Genomic DNA, 18,996 nt, shown 5'->3' with positions numbered 1-18,996 from the left:
TTTGCTGCAGTCTCCCAAGTAGCTAGGATTATAGGCTCTGCCATTGAATCTGCTACCATTTTTAAATGATTTTAATTGACAGGTAATAATTGTAGTTACTTACGGAACTCAACAGGGGATTTCAATACTTATGTATCTAATGTGTGGTGATATGAATCAAGGCAGATCTATTACCTCATTCACATGCTATTTCCATGTGCTATGAACATTCAAATTCCTCCCAACTAGCTATTTTGAAATCAATTCTTGTCAGCTATACTTATATTACTATGCTACAGAACATGAGAAATTATTACACCTATCCAACTGCATCCTATATCTGTTATCTATTGCTTCTCCATCTCCTTTCTCCTATATTGTCTCTGGGCTCTGGTATCCATCATTCTATTCTTTCTTTATTTTGAGATTAGTTTTTAGTTTCCAAACACATTTCTGTGTTTCTGTGACTGATTTACTTAATATAATATCCTACAGTTCTACCTAGATTGTTGGAAATGACAGAATTTCTTTTTTTGTTGCTGAAAAATATTTTATTCTGCATTTACTTCATCCACTCATCCAATATACACCAATTCCCTATCTTGAGTATTGTGAACAGTGCTGCAATGGAAATGCAGGTCTCTTTTGGACATACTAATTTAATTGCCTTGTGGCTGTATACTCAATGGTGGGACTGCCAGCTGATACTGCAGTTCTGTTTCTGAATAAGCAGCATTTGGAAAAGTAGGTAAGAATACAATGATGTTGTGATCTTCATATTTGACTTTTGGATACCTATTTGCTCATTAATTTATAGTTTATTATTATACTAATATGTGGTATACTAGAAAACATAAAGCAAGTCACGGTGGTATATATCTGTAATGCCAGAAATTAGGAAGTGGAGGATGAGCTCCAAACCAGCCTGGACCACATAGCAAGGCTGTAGAAAGAACAGAAAGGAAGAAAAGAGGGAGAGAGGGAGACAATTTATAAAAGTTATAAGGGATAATTGAACAGAAGTCCTAATATTTTCTTCTTTAAGTAATTATTTTTTGTACCACTGGTTACTATGGGTAACCACTCCCCCACTTTTGAGTCTAATGTTCTAAACTAGGTCTAAAACAGAGTATGCCATAATTTGTCCATTCCTGCAATAAACCAATCAAAATATAATGCCAGCACATATGTAACATTATATATATATATATATATATATATATATTAATTGAGACAAGGTCTCACTATATAGTGCTGTACAGCAGGCCAAGGGGACTATAGGCTTGATGTTTGGATGTATAGTGGTCTCAATATAAGATCAAGAGGGATCCCTAAGCTGCCTACATATGAACTACTTCTCTACGTGTCTTAGGAAAAGGAGTAAAAGCAACTATAAAGCCACACAGAAGTGGACAGAAGAGAAACATCCACTTAAGATGAACCTGAAAATTAAAATTCTGCCAATTAAGATCCAACCTACTTAAAGTATTGCATTTTATTTATCAATGGGAAATTATTTACTTCACAGTCTAAACTTATGTTCGGAACTGCACATCAGTCCCGAAGTCCCTCTAGCCATCTACAGCACAGCAGTTAGTTGGGAGCACTTTCGCAACCTACACATCTGTACACTGGAGCTCTGCTTCCAAAGCCTCTAACAGTTTCTGGGACTGTTTCTAACTAGGTTCATTTCATGGCCCATATTATCAAAAGTGGCAAACTCAAAATCATCTTATTTTTCCAACTTCCAGAAATGTCTAATTGCTGACTTGACGAGCCCCAGGAATTCCTTAGAGTAACCCCAAACTATAGCTAGTATAGTAGCTGAGGTCTTCTCTCGATGAGACCAGAGGTGATGAAACAAATGACCACTCACAACTGCCTGTATTCTTTTTTAATGACTCTACTGTGTAGAAAAATCAAAGTGGTTTTTCCTGTGTATTTTATAACGCATCACAGAAAGACTGATATTCATCAGTGCTTCAAAAGAAGGCGGTGAATGAAGTTTTAAGTAGGAATAAGAATTATGCTTTGAGCTTTACATAAGAATAAACATATGAAGCATTATTATGCAAATTGTCTCCTAATCCTTTTAGATGTAATCTAGTACGCTGGATAACCATCCATCTTGGATGTGCTATAGAAGATTCCTCTACAAGGTACAGATATTGGTAAGGTCTTTTCCAACTTCAGAATTCTAGTGCCAGTTCTTTAATTTTTGTTTTGTCCTTGGCTTTCTCTCAAATTGAAGTATTTTTAACATAATTTTTGAGAATTTATTATTTGACAATTTCAGACATACACACACATGTATTTTAATACTATTCATCCCTATTACTTTCCTAACTCATCTAGATCTATTCCCCATACCCCCTCCCAACTATCTATCTATCTGTCTGTCTGTCTGTCTGTCTTTCACTGAGTCCAATTTGTGCTGCCCATATACACATCCATGAGTGTGGGGCCCTCCACTGAAGCACCTTTACCATCTCAGACTCTTGTGTAATTTCTCTCTTGTATGAGGTTTTGGAACAACAGTAGCCAGGTAGATGTAAAAAGTGTCAGATTAAGACATACTTCTTTTCATTGGTGCTTATGAAATTATAAAAGGTAAGGAAAAGGAGGAGTAATTAATAATGCAGACCAGAGGAAAGTAGTACTCATTGGGAGATATAGAGACAGCACAGGCAATCACTACAACAGAATGGCCACAGAACTGCTCACTGGTATTGCAAAGAGCTAAAAGACTGGCACAAATAGTAACTGCATCCAGACATCTCCTTTGAAAAACATCTAATTAAAGACATTTTAATAATCAAAATAGGTGACAACAGGGAATATAGTGCATATTTAATAGCTACCAATATATGAGATTGGTTGAGTAATAGAATAAATAGGGGCACTCAAAGTTAAAATTACAAAGTATGAACACTGGTAATTCTTGGTACACAGAATCAGGGCTGGGAGATGCTCAAGGGGTAAAGCATGTACCACACGAGCATGAGGACTACAGTTTGCATTCCTAACACCTGTGTAAATGCCAGGGCAGATGTGGCTGCATGATAGTAATCTCAACACTTGGGAGGGAGCCACAAGGGATCCCCACAGCAAGCTGGCTAGCTATATTGGCCAAGTCTGCAAAACTCTAGGTTCAACTGAAGGTCTGTGCATCTGCGGGCAGGCTAGAAAGTGATTGTGGAAGACACCCTACATCAACCTCTGCCCTCCATATGCATACGCATATGCATACACACACACACACACACACACACACACACACACACACACACACACACACAGCCATGTACATTCCCTCCACCACACACACACTCATACGCTTACTCAAGAATACAAAAACAAAATTACAGAATCATAAACTATAACAGGTGAGTCAGCAAAAGCAAAAGGCCAATTTTAACCAAACATTACTGAAAATCACCCTGATCAAACAGATCTGTTCAACGAAGTTCAGATAACCATTGTTCCCAGAAGAACAGCATGAACTATATCAACCAAAGTTTTAGAGAACAAAAAAAAAGCATGCACAAAATGTACAAACAACTAACTAGGAAGATGATATCAGGCATAAATGGAGCAATTCTAAACCAAGCAAACAAAACACCCTTCACACTCAGCCTGGTGACACGGCTCAGAGGTAAAAGGCACCTGCTGTCAAGTCTGACAACCTGTGTTCAATACCTAGAACCACACAGTGGAAGGATAGAACCCAGTCTCCAAGTTGTCCTCTGATTTCCAAGTATACAGTTGTGAGAGAGACAGACAGACAGACAGACAGACACACACACACACACACACACACACACACACTGTAAAAAAAAAGGAAAGAAAACTACAAACTTGATAAAACAAATACAGTAGTTAATAATCTCAAAATATTTAACTATATCTAAGCACACAGAAATTGCAATTCTCAAAGCCTGTGTTATCTAGTATGTGCTATCCATGCTAGACCTAAGAAACTAAAATCTTAGTTTTAATTTAAATTTAACAACATTCTAGTCAAACTTTAAGCATGCTTAGAGCAATCTGAGTTTGTGATTTGTTTGTTTGTTTTTTGAGACAGGGTTTCTCTGTGTAGCTTTGGAGCCTGTCCTGGAACTCAATCTGTAGCCCAGGCTGGCCTCGAACTCACAGAGATCCACCTGCCTCTGCCTCCCGAGTGCTGGGATTAAAGGTGCGCGCCACCACCGCATGGTCTGAGTTTGTGATTTGTAATATCACCTGTATATCTTAAGAAATCACAGTACAGATTATGTATTTTCAATAAAATTTAGTATTAGAAAGGAGGTGTGCTGGAAGTACAAATGTAAAATATACATCACATTTTAAAGTCTACTACAAAATGCTAGATTCTGAAATATCTTGTAAATAAAGCTTTGCGTGTGTGTGCGCGTGCACATGCGCACGCAAGCGAGTTGCTACAGTTAGAACCATGGTGGTCTGTACTTGTAATTTCAGGACTCAGGATCACCAGTTCAAAGTTAGCATGACTTAAATGGCAAGATCAAAGCCAGTCTGAGCTACACAGCAAAGCTCTATTTCCAAAGATTTGTGTCTGTGGAGGGAGGACATCTAGGTAGTAGAACATTTGCCTATCATGTGCAAGGCCTTGGATTTAATCTATAGAGCTACAAATAAAACCCAAGATGTTGAAGATTTTTGATATATGGATTTAAATGAAATATACTATTAAAGTTAATTTCGTGTTTATATCTTATTTTTTTCTAAATTACATTTGTTGCTGATATATATCACCAAGTACTGTTCTTACTGTCTGTCAAGAAATCAGGAGTGTCCACTATGAAAGATTTGTAAGTAGAGTATTTCTTCTCTCCTAGTGCATAAAACATGACTATAGGCTATTCAAAATCTGTATATTTTATATGCTACAAACTCATTTGTCTCTTCATACAGTAAGTGGCAATGGATCACTAGAACACGAAGAGTCTTTCATATTGGTTCCAGGACCACTGGAAATCTCAGAACCTAGGAGTACAAGTGCTTTACGTGAAATGAAGTAGTATTTATACACAACACTCTTTCTCCTGTATAATCCACATCCTCTCTTGAAGAGTTGAAGATAGCCCTCAGCTGTAAAGAGCACTTGCTGCTCTCAAAGAAGACTGGGTTTCGTTTGCAGCATCCGCATAGCAATTCATAACCAGCTGTAACTCTTAGTTCCAGAAGATCTAACACCTTCTTCTGGTCTCCACAGATACCAAGCACACATGTGGTGGCCAGACATACATGCCTACAAAACACTCATTACACATTAAATACAAATAAATCTTTAAAAAATACTAAAATCATATTCAAATTAAGTATAATACTGTACACAATACAAACACCGTATAGATAGTTGTTACATTGTATCACTTAGGGAAATGACAAAGTCTGTACATATTCGGTACACACACACAATTTTTTTCCAAATATTAAGTACATGAATTCCTTATCTGTGGCTGAACTGCATTCCTCTCAGTTACTGCAGACTGATAACATTTAGTCAGTATTCTACTATCTAAGGTAAGTAATCATGCAACTGAGTAACATTAATACAAACACTTTGGCTCTTCCTTTGGCTTGATTCCTGGGCTCACGTTTATGCTTTTATTTCTATGACAGCCAAATGAGGGCCTTTAGTTTACAAAAAGTTTTGATAAGCCTAATTTGAAGGAGACTTTTATGTTTAATCTATTTACTGTGAGAACCACACATATACCAAGGTGTTCCCAGCAGGCTTATGCATAATGTAAGACACACTGAAGTATAAACACATAAGACAATACATTCATATCTAGTGAATTAATTGGGAAGCTCAGTTCAAGGTTCCTGCAGAATACACAGGAAATCTCTGGCTCTCATTTTTACCTGTCTTAAACTGTATTCTTACTTATGCCAACAGTTGTGAAAACACAACCCCGCAACATTCTTAATGGCAATATCCGAAAAAGACCACAAGATGGAGATATTACTCCATTATTTTTAATATTTGTATTTATACATTTTTTTTCATACTTTCCCCCAAAGGTTAGTTACTCTAATACATTCTTTTACCTTATAAGGCTTTGCACATGCTAGGCAAGTACTCTACCACTGAGTGCAGTTAGTTATTTCTCTTTTTTGAGATGAAGTTTTGCTATTCAGCTCAGAATGGCCTTGATCTTACCATGTAAGACAGGCTGGTTTTGAACTGGTGATCCTAGTTGCTAGAATTACAGGTGAGGGCTACCATGCCTGCCTTGAAAAAAAATTACTGACAGGAGCTGAGGATTCACCTTGCTGGTAGAGTGCTTGTTCTACATTCAGATCTCTTCATCAACATAAACTATTTTTCAGAGCTTGACAACTTAATTTCACAAATTTAGCTCCAAATGACTATTAACTATTGCCAAAAATAAAATCCTTAAAGATTTATTTACAATAAAGATAATGTGGGGGCTGGAGAGATGGCTCAGAGGTTAAGAGCACCGGCTGCTCTTCCAGAGGTCCTGAGTTCAATTCCCAGCACCCACATGGTGGCTCACAACCATCTGTAATGAGATCTGGCACCCTCTTCTGTGTATATAATAAATAAATAAATCTTAAAAAAAAATGTGAAGAATTTTGTGCTATAGGCTTTGAAGGCCATTCAAAACTCTAAGTTTTGCTAATTGTTAAAAAAATGTCAGCACTGTTGAAAACTGAAGCTTTTCACAATAACCACTTTCAAGATTAACCTAAATTAAAGGTAAAATACATCTAACAGTGTGATACCAACAGCCACATTAATTCCATAGAACTACTATGAAAATTACATCATAGTCCCTTGCACTTCATCACATATTTAAAGTAACATGCTTTACTTATACCAGGAAGCCCATTTCCTACTGTGGATAAAAGACCCATAAAAAAAAATGCTGTAAGATATAACTAACTGCAAATAAAATCACAATTTCCAGCTTTAGTGTAGATAAATGATCCATACAAAAATAATGTAAGACAAATTAACTACAAGCAAAGTCACAATTCCTGACTTTCCTACATTATTCTTATTGTCCCTTAATGCCCATAAATCAACTCAAGCCACCAACTATTAACACAAAACACCACTTAAAAGTCAAAAAAGAACATAAATATAATTAATATTATCTTTTTTTTTTTTATTTTTTAAGAGACAGGGTTTTGCTACATAACCCTAGATAGCTTGGATTCACTGTGTAGACCATGATGGCCTAAATTTGAAAGAATTCTCCTATTTCTGTCTCCCAAGTGCTAGAATTATAGGTATGTGCCACCACACCCCAAATAAATACTAATATTTTGTTTGTTTATTTATTTGTTTGGTTTTTCATGACAGGGTTTCTTTGTGTAGCCCTGGCTGTCCTGGAACTCACTCTGCAGACTAGGCTGGACTCTCACAGAGATCTGCCTGCTTCTGCCTCCCAAATGTTAGGATTAAAGGCATGCACCACAACCACCTGGCTAATACTAATCTTTTAAATAAAAGTGTGATCACTGAAAAATATCTGCCGATAAAATTTGCAACTTCTAAATTTCTAAAAGTCCGAGGTTTCTTGGCAATATACAAATGCAATTGATCATGGAATACCCTACCAAATCTTACTTTTTCAGTGGTATGAATCAAATTCTAAAGGACTGGCTAGAAATAAGAACTTTCTGTCTTTCTTACCTGGCATAGTTTTAAGCCCTCAGATTTCCCTATAGTCCAGTAAATGACAGTGGTGATGTTCTTCCTTCTGGTCTCAACTTAATGTTCATGATACATGTTATAGATAATACCACAAAGCTTTTAAAAATGCTTGGGCCTTTTATAACACGAGTTATATGCATTCCTCAATTTGTTTAACTAAAGAAATTACTACCTTTTAGAATTCTTTTGTTCTCAGTTGCATTTGGATACTGCATGTCATTTATTTTATTCTTGATCTTGGACTCAGTTTAATATAAACAACTCAAATTCTATTCCTGACTGCACACAGCTTAATGGTTACTGCCATAGTAGCAACTATTAAAATAGGCACCCATTTAATAATGAAGCATACTGTTTTATGAACATTTTATAAGCAAAAGTACAGAATGTGGCTTGCCCTTGCTTTTGCAATATGCCTGATTACATATGAGATCTCAGCTACTGGTGGTGGTAAACAGGGATACTTATTGAAAAAGTAAATGGATGCTAACTTTACTTAATTTAGTATCCAATAAGATAAAGAATGAAACACAAAGTCTAGATTAAATTTCTAACTTAAGTCAGACTTCCATCTCTATCAAGAAGTGTAAGTAATACCATAAAATATTCAGCTCTTAAGATATACTGAAAATATTTTACATTCATTTGTATAGGAATCATCTTTCACAATTAAATGCTTTATAACAATAAAATTGATTTCTGCCAAGTACTATGACTATAGCTTTGTTAAACAAGATCCAAGGTCCTACTTTCCACAATTAGAAGTCTCCCTTCACTCAAACTCCATTCCTTTATCTATTCACACTATTCAAGAAAGGCTTTGAGCAGTTTTAAATATACACAAAATTCACTGGCATCTCACCACTCAAATATACCCAATAATGCTTGTCTTGGGAAATATTTGTACAGTATTATAGTAACAGTTCACACAATGATTCCTTCACTGATAGAAAACCTAACAAATCTGGGAATCCACTTAATATTGAAAACAGGCATCTTATAAAAGTACTTGTTACTTTTAACTGCCACAAATACTCTCCCCTCACTAATCATTAAACCAAATATCTATTCCTACTTCCATCCTATAATCTACTTTACTCTAAACCTTAAGAAAATAGGATTTTGAAATCTGCCACATTAGTCACTAGGTAAGATGCTGAGCTAGTCAACAAGATGTTAAAATGGACCTCTATTGAGTAACTGTAACCACAGAAGCCAATTCTACTTTCCCAATTCAATGTAAAATATTGTCTCTGGAAGTAAAAGGTAAGATATCTGAGTGTTCTACTGATTAGTACTAAAACGATTATGAACATCAGAAAAGACAGCTAAAAAGTTTCTGTTCTATCAGCTCAAATGGTATGTGGCAAAATTTCCGCAACAGACTTGCCTTTTCCTATAAAATGTACTTAGGCAATCCTCACTAAGCTACAGTAAGCCTTTTGTACACAAGAAAAATAAACTAATTCTAATAATCAAATCTGATTCAAAGTTGTATATGATTAAACAAATATTTATTCATCTCTAAGTCTAAACACAATATGCCAACATGAGGAATACAGCTGAAGGGTGATCTACCATTCTAGAATTTGCTTATCTCCCTTTTCCAAATTAAGAAATAATTCCAGATCATAATAAAAAGGAGGAGCCTAATTACATAACAAATTTCCAATTTCCTGCTTCACTGAAAAGTCTGCCACATGCTCTATGCCTATAGGCTGAAGATGGATGCCTCAACATTGCAGAGAAACTTTGGATGACTCACCAGACAGCCAGATGTCTCTGTCATTTCTAGAATTATGGAAATTGCTTGCAATGCACTTCCTGTTTACTTAGGTAATATTATGTCCTTCTGGGAGTTGATGGAGTTGAAGACTAGATAGTTATAATTATAGTTTTCCTTAGTCATGATAAAAGATAAATTAGATATAAAATTTTAGATTCACAAAATTAGATGATAGAATGTTTTCTTTAATTTTGACAAATACAAATAGACTAAATATTGTAATTGTAATTCTTGCTTGATAACTGTTTTGTTATATGTAATTTTACTATGCTAAAGTTAAAACTTTCCTTTTTGATTAGACAGAAAAGGGGAAGTGCTGTAGGCTGGTCTTTCTGTACGCTGTGAATACGTGTTGCTACTATTGGTTAATAAAGAAGCTGTTTTGGCCTATGGTAAGGCAAGATAAGAGCCAGGCAGGAAATCCAAGAGAGATACAGGAAGAAGAAGGGCGGAGTCTGGGCAGACGCCATCCAGCCACCCAAAGAGCAAGATGCCAGCAGACTAGTAATGGCATGGCCATGTGGTAATATATAGATTAATAGAAATGGGTTAATTTAAAATGTAATAGCTAGCCAGCAATAAGCCTGAGTCATAGACTAAACAGTGTGTAAGTAATATTAAGCCCCTGAGTGATTATTTTATAAAAACGGCTGCTGCCCCAGTGGGAACAAGAAACTTCAGTCTACACAAGTTACCTTTTAAGTACCAAGAACTAGTTCCTATCTACAGCCCCAAATTTTTCTGTTCAAACTCCAGACGTGAATAACCAAATACCTACATGCCAGCCCTACTGTGCTTAACAGAAATGGCAAATTTAGTGGGACCAAACACCAAACTCTCAATTTACCTTCAACCAGAATCCTCATCCAGGCCTCTACAATTCAGTAAGTAATCTTTAGAACTGTCTTCAATCTCTCTTCTGTTAAACCACCTGTCTTAGTTTGTTTTCCTATTGTGATAAAGACCATGACCAAAAGGGAGGAAAAGGTGTATTTAACCTTACAGCTTATGTTCCATTCTGAAGAGATGTTAGAACTGAAGCAGAGGCTGTGGCTTGCTTCCTATGGCTTACTCAGTCTGCTTCCTTATACAACCCAATACTGCCTGCCTAGGGATGGCACCACCAACAGTAGGCTGAGCCCTCTTGTGCCAATCATTTGTCAAGAAAATGGCCCAAAGACTTGCATACAGACTAGTTTGATGGATGCATTTTCTCAAATAAATGTCCTTCTTCTCAGATGACTTTAGCCTATGTCAAATTGGGAAAAACAAACAAGACAATAACCAGCACACCATATGAGTGAAACCTTGTCTGCTTTATGATCAAATTAAATCCAGAATCTAATCACTTTATACCAATGTTACTGCTACCACCCAGGCCTGTTACATTCTACACCACCATTATTTCTCTAAGTAACTAACACCTTATAAACTATCAACACAGAGACATGACCCTTTTGAAATTTACTTCAATTCATCAACATACTAATTTTAGAAGGACTCAAGCATTCAATTTATAGCATGATGGAGGCGCATTCAGTGTGGTAGACGAGCAGCCAAGGAAGAGTAAGTGCACAGGTCTTACTCAGGCGTCTATTGAGTATTTGAAGGAAGCCAGTGTGGTTGGAGCAAAGTGATGTGGAATAGTATTGGGAGATGTGATCCCAGTCATAAGTGGTAAGGACAGATCATATAGGGACTTGCAGGCCATTATAAGGACTCTGAATTTGACTTATAATTAACTATCTGGTCCCTAGAAAGTCTTCCAAGAAAGCTAAGATTCAAAGTAAAGAATTTTCCAATCTACTTTTCTGTGTCAATAGACTAAAGTTTCTTCTGACTTTCTTTTCTGTTTCAATACAGCTAAACACAGATGTACAGATTAAAATAATTTTCTGGATTCTTTTCAAATTTTACCAAATTTTCTCAATTTTCTATACATATTTTCCCATCTTTCCTTACAAAGTTAAGGTCTTTAGTTGTTCATACTGACTAATTCAGTGCAAATTAAATAGCATGAATACAAACCACAACAGTGCACAGATAAGGCTAGATTAGATGACCTAATCTTTTTTAAGTATGTGTATACGTGTATGAATTTGTATCTGTGTATTGTGCCTTAATAGGGTGTCAGATCCCCTACAACTGAATTATAGGCAGTTGTGTGCTGAAAAACACAGGTACTAGGAACTGAACTCCATTCCTCTGCAAGAACAGCAAGTGCTCTTAACTGCTGAGCCATCTCTCCAGCCAACAGATAATCTAAAGTTGAAATCACTACTGCTAAGTCTCTGTATTCTCTTTCCCTCTCTCTCTCTCCCTCTCTTGTTTTGTTTTGTTGTTGTTGTTGTTGTAGTTTTTGTTTTTTTTTTGTTTTTGTTTTTTGAGATAGGGTTTCTATTGTAACAGCCCAGGCTGTCCAGGAACTCATTTTATATATCAGGCTGGCCTTGAACTCACAGAGATTCACCTGCCTTTGCCTCCTGAGTGCTGGGATTAAAGGCATGCACCACCACCATCAGCCTCTGTATTCTCCTAAAGAAGCTTAATTTCTATAAACAATTCAAAAGCATAGTCAATATTTTCTTTATTGGTTATGGTTCTACTTTGCTTTCTGTTTCTGTGATAAAACACACAAAAAAAAATTAAGAGAGAAAACAGTTTTTTTGGCTTACATTTCCAAGTCACAGTCCATCTTTGAAAGAAGTCAAGGCAGAAACTGAAGCAAAGCCATGCAGGCATGCTGCTTACTGGCTCGCTCGCCTTGCATTTTATATAACTCAGGACCACCTGCCCAGGAATGATAGCACACACCGTGGGCTGGGCCCTCCCACATCAACCATTAGTCAAGAATATGCTCCCACAGACTTGCTTACAAACCAATCTGATCCAAGCATTTTCTCAATTGAGATTCCCTCTTTAAGATGACTCTAGCTTATGTCAAGTTGACAAAATAGTAGCCAGCACAGTTATATATAAAATTTTCACTAGCTACAGAATTTAACCAATCTTAATGAATACTAAACAAGTGTTCTCAATATTAAAGTGAGTCTTAAGCTAGCAAGATAGCTTAGTAGTTAAAGGTACCTGCTGCTAAGCTTGACTAAATTTAATCCCTGGGACCCTCATGGAAAGAGAACACCAACTCCCAAGAGCTGTCCTCTGACCTCATGTTTGCCATCATATAAACAAACAAACAAACGAGTGAGTGAATAAATGCAATAAAGAATATTCCTAGTATTAGAGAGACAGCTCAATGGTTAAGAGCACTAGCTACTCTCTCAAGGGCTCCAGGTTTGACTCCCAACAGCCACATGGCAGCTCACAACTGTCACAACAGCCTGAGCTAGACAGTGAGACCCTGTCTCAGAACCCAAACCCAGCCAGGTGGTGGTGGCACATGCCTTTAATCCCAGCACTCCGAAGGCAGACACAGGTGGATCTCTAAGTTCCAGGGCAGCCAGGGATACACAGAGAAATGTTGTCTCAAAAAACAACAAAACTAAAGAAACAAACAACAAAACCAAACACAAATAAACCAAAAAGATAGTCTTCATTTTCATTACTTACCGTTATTAAATACACTGCATTATCATTTACTTTGGAAATGAGGCATAGTTTTTCTCTATGGCACCAGGTAACACTTTACAGTTACCACAAAACCATTTGTGTCTAAGAATTTGAGATGTGAAATACTGATTTACTTGTTTGTTTGTTTGGCTGGTTGGTTGGTTTTCAAGACAGGGTTTCTCTGTGTATCTTTAGCTGTCCTGGAACTCACTCTGTAGATCAGGCTGGCCTTGTAAACTCAGAGAGATCCGCCTGCCTCTGTCTCCCAAGTGCTTGGATTAAATACGTGAGCCACCACCCCCGGCTGAGATATGAAATATTTATATTATAACTCTTACAAAAAAACGAGAACTGTTAAGTTCAGTTCCATGGCAATTTTATACTCAATAATTTTATATACAATCATGGAATTAAGATGCAAGGATTGAAAGTTAAATTTCTACTTAATAGTTCAATTTAATTTCCTTTGAAAGTTTACTATCTCATAACCTGTAGGAAGAGGTATATTTCCTAGCTAATCCTGTTAAGTGTGTCTTTTTTTTTTTTTTTTTTTTTTTAAGCTCCACAACTTATGTATTAGGTGAAGGACTTAATCAGATCTTGGGAAATTCTTTCATTCCATAATCATGAAGTTAGTGACATGTCGACTTTTCTGTTCACTGTTTCAGGTAGATCCTGGATAAATATCCTCACTCAGTCACAAGACATAAGCTAAAACCAGAACAGAAAGGAATAGAAAGGCAAAGACGTATGTATACACCACTATCCCGGGCTCATCTTCCAGCAGTTCCCCAAATACTTCAAGCCCTGAAGGATTCACAGCTTCTCCTATGAGGAGAGGCTTCAAATTCTTCCAGATTTCTAACTGTAAGACGAATACTAAGTAGCAGGCTATAACGATTACGAAATACAGTGCAAGAAAACTGCTAACACACGCTGGGCAAAAGGTATTCTTTCTTCCCGGAAAGGACGAGGGAGGCAGGCAGGCAGAAGTAAAAATATGTTTAAGTGGGAAGATGACAATTTGGGGTGACACATAGTTACTGTGTCACACTTGAGGCGGGGTAAGTGTAAAAAAACGGTCTACCCACACCTCTCTTCCTTCTCCCTTCAGCGCAGCTTTTGGGGGGTGGGGACAGGATGGTTTCCAGAAAGCCAAAGAAAAGGTATCCGCACCCCCAGGGCTGGCGGCACCGTCCAGGTCTGGCGCTTGGACCACGAGTTCCGAAGTTGGCGCGAGGGTGAGGGACTGGGGAAAAGGGCTGGCGGTCGAGAGGACCCGGCGGGACGACGAGGTCCGGGCCGCCGCGGGCCGCGCGCTTACCTGCTGCACCCCGAGGAACTCGTACAAGTTCGACTGCACCTCCTCCACCAAGTCGAACAACTCCAGGTCAGCGCTCTCCCAGGCGCGCACCGGCCCCACGGCCGCCAGCAGCAGGAACAGCAGCCGCGGCCACAGCGGCCGAACGGAGGACGCCAGCGGCCCAGGGCGCCGGCGCTGGGGAAGCCGCGCGGCTCCGGAGCCGGGAGCCCGCATCGCACTGTGGGCTCCGAGAGGTCGGCGGCAGCCACGCCGTGCGCCGGCCGAGAGCGGGGACGTGGCGGGGGGCGCGGGCTGTGGGGGACGGCGCCTGTCAGTCAGGAGCGCGGGCGGCCGCCCGGAAGCTGCTAGCCGGGCTGCCGGCCCCGACGGCAGCACCAGCAGACTCGGAGAGGACCACAAGGCCGAGGCTGCCCGAGCAGTGACCAGTCGCAGCCGGCTCTCCCTTCCCGGACCCTCGCCCCGGGCCTCGGAACAGCTGGGGAGCAAGCGCCGGCACCCAGGCGGCCGTGGGGGAGAGGCTTCCCCAGGCCTCAGCCTATCCCAGGCCTCGCTTCCGGTGACATCATGTCTCCTAGCAACTGTGGGGCGGGGCCGGGGCCGGAAGTCGGAACGCCGGGCGCTCTGGATCCTTTGCCTTGGAGAAGAGCCTTTCAGTGGCTGGCACTGGGGTAGACTGCACGTGTGTCTGCGCTAGCTGAGAGACGTGGACAATTATAGACCTCCAGGGCCCGAAACGCTTGCCTGTAGGGTTTCCTCCCGATGCTTCCATCTTGCCCTCCTAAATATTCACCATTAAAAGCACATTTCAGGATTGATTAGGCTTTCTGCTCCCGCGCATTTTATTATTCGATCAGTAAAGATAGGATGAATTGAACCAATGACTAAAACACAGATCCACTCCAGTATGTTCGAAGGGGAAAAAAAATTAACCAAGAAAAAAATATATACTTTAATTATGAATTAAGATTTGCGGGTATATGTCATGTAAATAAGTCTGTAACTCCACTTCCAGGAGATGTGAAGCCCTCTTCTGGCCTTTGCAGGATCCTGCACACACATGATATACATAAATTCAAGCAAGCAAACACATACATATAAATAAAATTTGAATTATTTTAATCTTAAATTTATATATACCCTTTAAGTAAAACTAATCTTGGGACTAGAGTTGACTCAGTCACTAATACCACTTCTTGCTCTTGCAGAGGACCTGAGTTCTGTTCCCAGCAACCCTTTTGGGATGGCTCACAACCATTTTAACTCCAGGAATTACACACATACTTATATATACACATAAAACTTAAATAAATATTTTTTAAAAGACCTCATCTTAGCCAAGTGGTAATGGTGCGCGCCTTTAATCCCAGCACTCAGGAGGTAGGGGCAGGCAGATCTCTGAGTTCGAGGCCTGCCAGGTCTACAGAGCAAGTTCTAGGATAGCCAGAGCTTTACAGAGAAACCCTGTCTCAAATACCTCTCCTCCCCCTCCAAAAAAGACCCTCATCTTTACCAAGTCCCTAAATTAAAGCTAATGTTTGCTTATTCAATGTGTGGAGTGTCAAAATAATATGACAACAACAAGAAGTATTACCCAACATCCATCTCTTCTTTATTTGATCATCATATTGAGTACAATATTATTTGAAAGTGGTGCAATATTGCCACAACTGTAGCAGTATTATTCTGAGCTCTTAGCAGGCAGCCTAGCATTTCCCTCTTGAACTTTGTGTTGTCTAAGAACTCCAAGGACTTACTCAATATTATTTTCTAAGGCCAGGCTGACACAGAAGTAGAGTTACCTATTCAGCATAGTGCTTTTCACAGACAAAGGCATTGATCTTGAAAATTCTTCCTGTCCAGTTTCAATAACACTTTCTTCTCTGAGATGATGTTCTTACTGCTTTACATCTCTGCAAAGACCGCTATTCAAATTTGGCATCTTTATGTTAACCATTTTGCTGCAAAGGGCAATGCAATTGAATAAATCTCTTGTTGATGTCTGGGCTAAGGGAGCAGCCAGTTATCAGCTATTTTCTTCCATGGTGACATTTACTGATCCTAGGCATGAACTTGTTGGCTTTGGTCTGGGCAGAGGGCCTTCACATGGATAAAAAGAAACCAGTGGCTGGGCGGTGGTGGCACAAGCCTTTAATCCCAGACTCGGGAGGCAGAGCCAGGTGGATCTCTGTGAGTTCAAGGCCAGCCTGGTCAACAGAGTGAGATCCAGGACAGGCACCAAATCTACACAGAGAAACCCTGTCTCGAAAAACAAAACAAAACAAAAAGAAAGAAAAGAGATTTAAAAAAAAGAAATTGGTGGAATATTTATTAGAAATTATATGATGGACTAAGGGTACAGAGGAGCCCCAAACATATAGCCAGCAATCCCATAAGACACCTGCTAACTCCTGGATATTGCTTGAGGTTGAGGAACTGTGCTTAGAGTAAAACGATCTCATGTTCTACCTGTATGAGGCTACAAGTCCATATACAGCTAACTACCTAGAAGGAGGAGCCTACCTCACATACGTGGACATTATTCTTCACACTCAGGACCTTTACAATTACTTCTGTATGGTGATATTTTATTTGTACTGAAACATGATTTTATTTGTATGTTAATAAAGTTGCCTGGGGATCAGAGTTAATAGCAAGCCATAGCAGAAGCCAGGCGGTGGTGACGCACACCTTTAATTCAGATCACGTGACAGGCAGATCTCTGTGTGTTCAAGGATACAGCCAGCATGGAGACACACGCCTTTAATCTCAATACCAACCATAGAGACCTGGAGGTCTGTATAGACAGGCAGTGGAAAAGAGGTCATGTGGTTGGGTTTACAACCAATGAGAAGGCAGAACAGAAAGTCAATAAAAAGACAGACACACAGGAAGTAGGTCTCTTGCTGAGGGGAAGGACAGCAGCGGCAGGAAGGGTAAGAAGGAGGTTTTAAGTCTCAGCTCTCAGCTGCTGCTCTGACCTCTTGGGCTTTGAACTCTGCATTTGGCTCTGTGTTTCTTATTTAATGAGACTGTTCATCTACACTTCTGAAGTTATGTGAAGTTTTATTCACATAAGGGCCAAGGAGGTAGATACCTTTCTGGTTCTTGATCAAAAGTTCAGAGGAATCATGAACAGAAAGGAACCGGAAGTTGACTGAGTCTTACTAACTCTGCATCCCAAGCATGGCCTAGCTCATCTGTGACTGTGTGGAGGATATCACACACTCACTCTATTTGTCTAATTTCCATTTTAGTGGAAAATAGCATCTATGTTGTCTATGGGAATTTTATGCAAAACTCTGGGATATGTGGTTGATTTTAAGTGTAAGATATGACAAAAACAGGATGGTTTGGTCAATGATAAAAGAGGAGGGGAAAAAAAGATAATAGAAAACCCACAGACAGGCCAGATGTTGAAGTTTAGATAAGAACTTTGAAATCACTATTACAAAATAAAATGGAAGACGGAAGGTGGATAAAATATATAGGAAGGTACAGAATTTTAACAGAATCCATGGGAAAATCTTGAAAAATATATGAAGTCAAGAACTCAGTAAATGAGTTAAGCTGAAGACTAGATATAACAGAGCAGATATTAGTAGGTTTGGGGGAAAAATCAAGAAAAGAAAAAATACTCAAACTGAAGCACAAAGAGGAAGGAATAGAGGAATAACAGAACTTGAAAGGCAGGTGTGCAATGAATAAATCCAGCATAAGTATAACAAACTCAAAACGATGAAGAGAGAGGAGAGGGCAGAAATAGTATTTGAAGGGATAGTAGTCAATTTTATAGAAGTAATGGCAGACATAAAGCTATAGATGTAAAAAAAATCACTCAACATGAATCATAGACCTAATGTAAATGTTAAAAATTTAAAACTCTTGTAAGCAAAAATGGGAATAAATATTAGTGACCTTTAGGGAACCACTAGATATGACACCAACTACATAAATGCCAAAAGAAAAGAAAAGATAGATTACACAAAAATGAACACTTTTATATTGCAAACTATATCTAAGATAACCCCTAACTGAATTCTAAATATTTGTCCTTAGACCAACAGATAACTGTAGTTCTCACCCCTCATCAAAGAAACTTCTCATCAAAGAGACCATTACAGAAACCCACAACAATCAAAACGCAGAGTTATGGAGCCCAGTCCCAACAGATACATCTTCAACACAACTTCTGCACCTAAGGCTCAGGAGTCAGTGGGGAAGAGGGGACAGAAAGATTGTAAAAGGAAGTTTGCTGTGAGACTGTGCCCACTAGAAATGTCAGAAAGTACACTCATGAAGTCTCACTACCACGGTTCCCTCAACATGACCTGAATAGGGATGGCACCAATAGAAAAGCTAATGCAGAAGGTGAAAGCTCACAAGGCCTCAACCCTAGAAAAACAACTACAGGCAACTAAGGAATCGGAGAGCAGGAGAAACAACAATGTCCATCAGCTAATGAATGGATTTTTCTTAAATGTGGTATGGCTAGATAATCATGTCAATATTATTCCCGATGGTGTTATTTTTCATCAATAAAAAGCAGTGAGGTATGGATACTTGCTATAACACAGATGAACTTTGAAAATATGCCTAGTGAAAAAGGCTAGTCACAAAAGAGCA

General features: G+C 38.9%; 1 protein-coding gene across 2 annotated transcripts in view; it reads right to left on the bottom strand.

Moving 5' to 3' along the window:
• Dnajc1 (DnaJ heat shock protein family (Hsp40) member C1) overlaps positions 1-14,926 on the bottom strand; it is a 201,702-nt gene extending 186,776 nt beyond the window's left edge. Inside the window, exon 1 of one of the 2 annotated variants that reach the window (XM_006978723.4) lies at positions 14,374-14,926. In XM_006978723.4, coding sequence (XP_006978785.2) covers positions 14,374-14,586 — 213 coding nt within the window. In that variant the 5' untranslated portion in view covers positions 14,587-14,926. The remainder of the gene's footprint in view (positions 1-14,373) is intronic. The other variant, XM_076572676.1, reaches the window with a different exon arrangement.
• Between the last annotated feature and the right edge of the window lie 4,070 nt (positions 14,927-18,996).

Source organism: Peromyscus maniculatus, chromosome 5, assembly GCF_049852395.1.
Source record: "Peromyscus maniculatus bairdii isolate BWxNUB_F1_BW_parent chromosome 5, HU_Pman_BW_mat_3.1, whole genome shotgun sequence".
Classification (NCBI taxonomy): Eukaryota; Metazoa; Chordata; class Mammalia; order Rodentia; family Cricetidae; genus Peromyscus; species Peromyscus maniculatus.
Note: the sequence above shows the minus strand (reverse complement) of the source record. Positions and strands in the feature narration are given on the sequence as shown.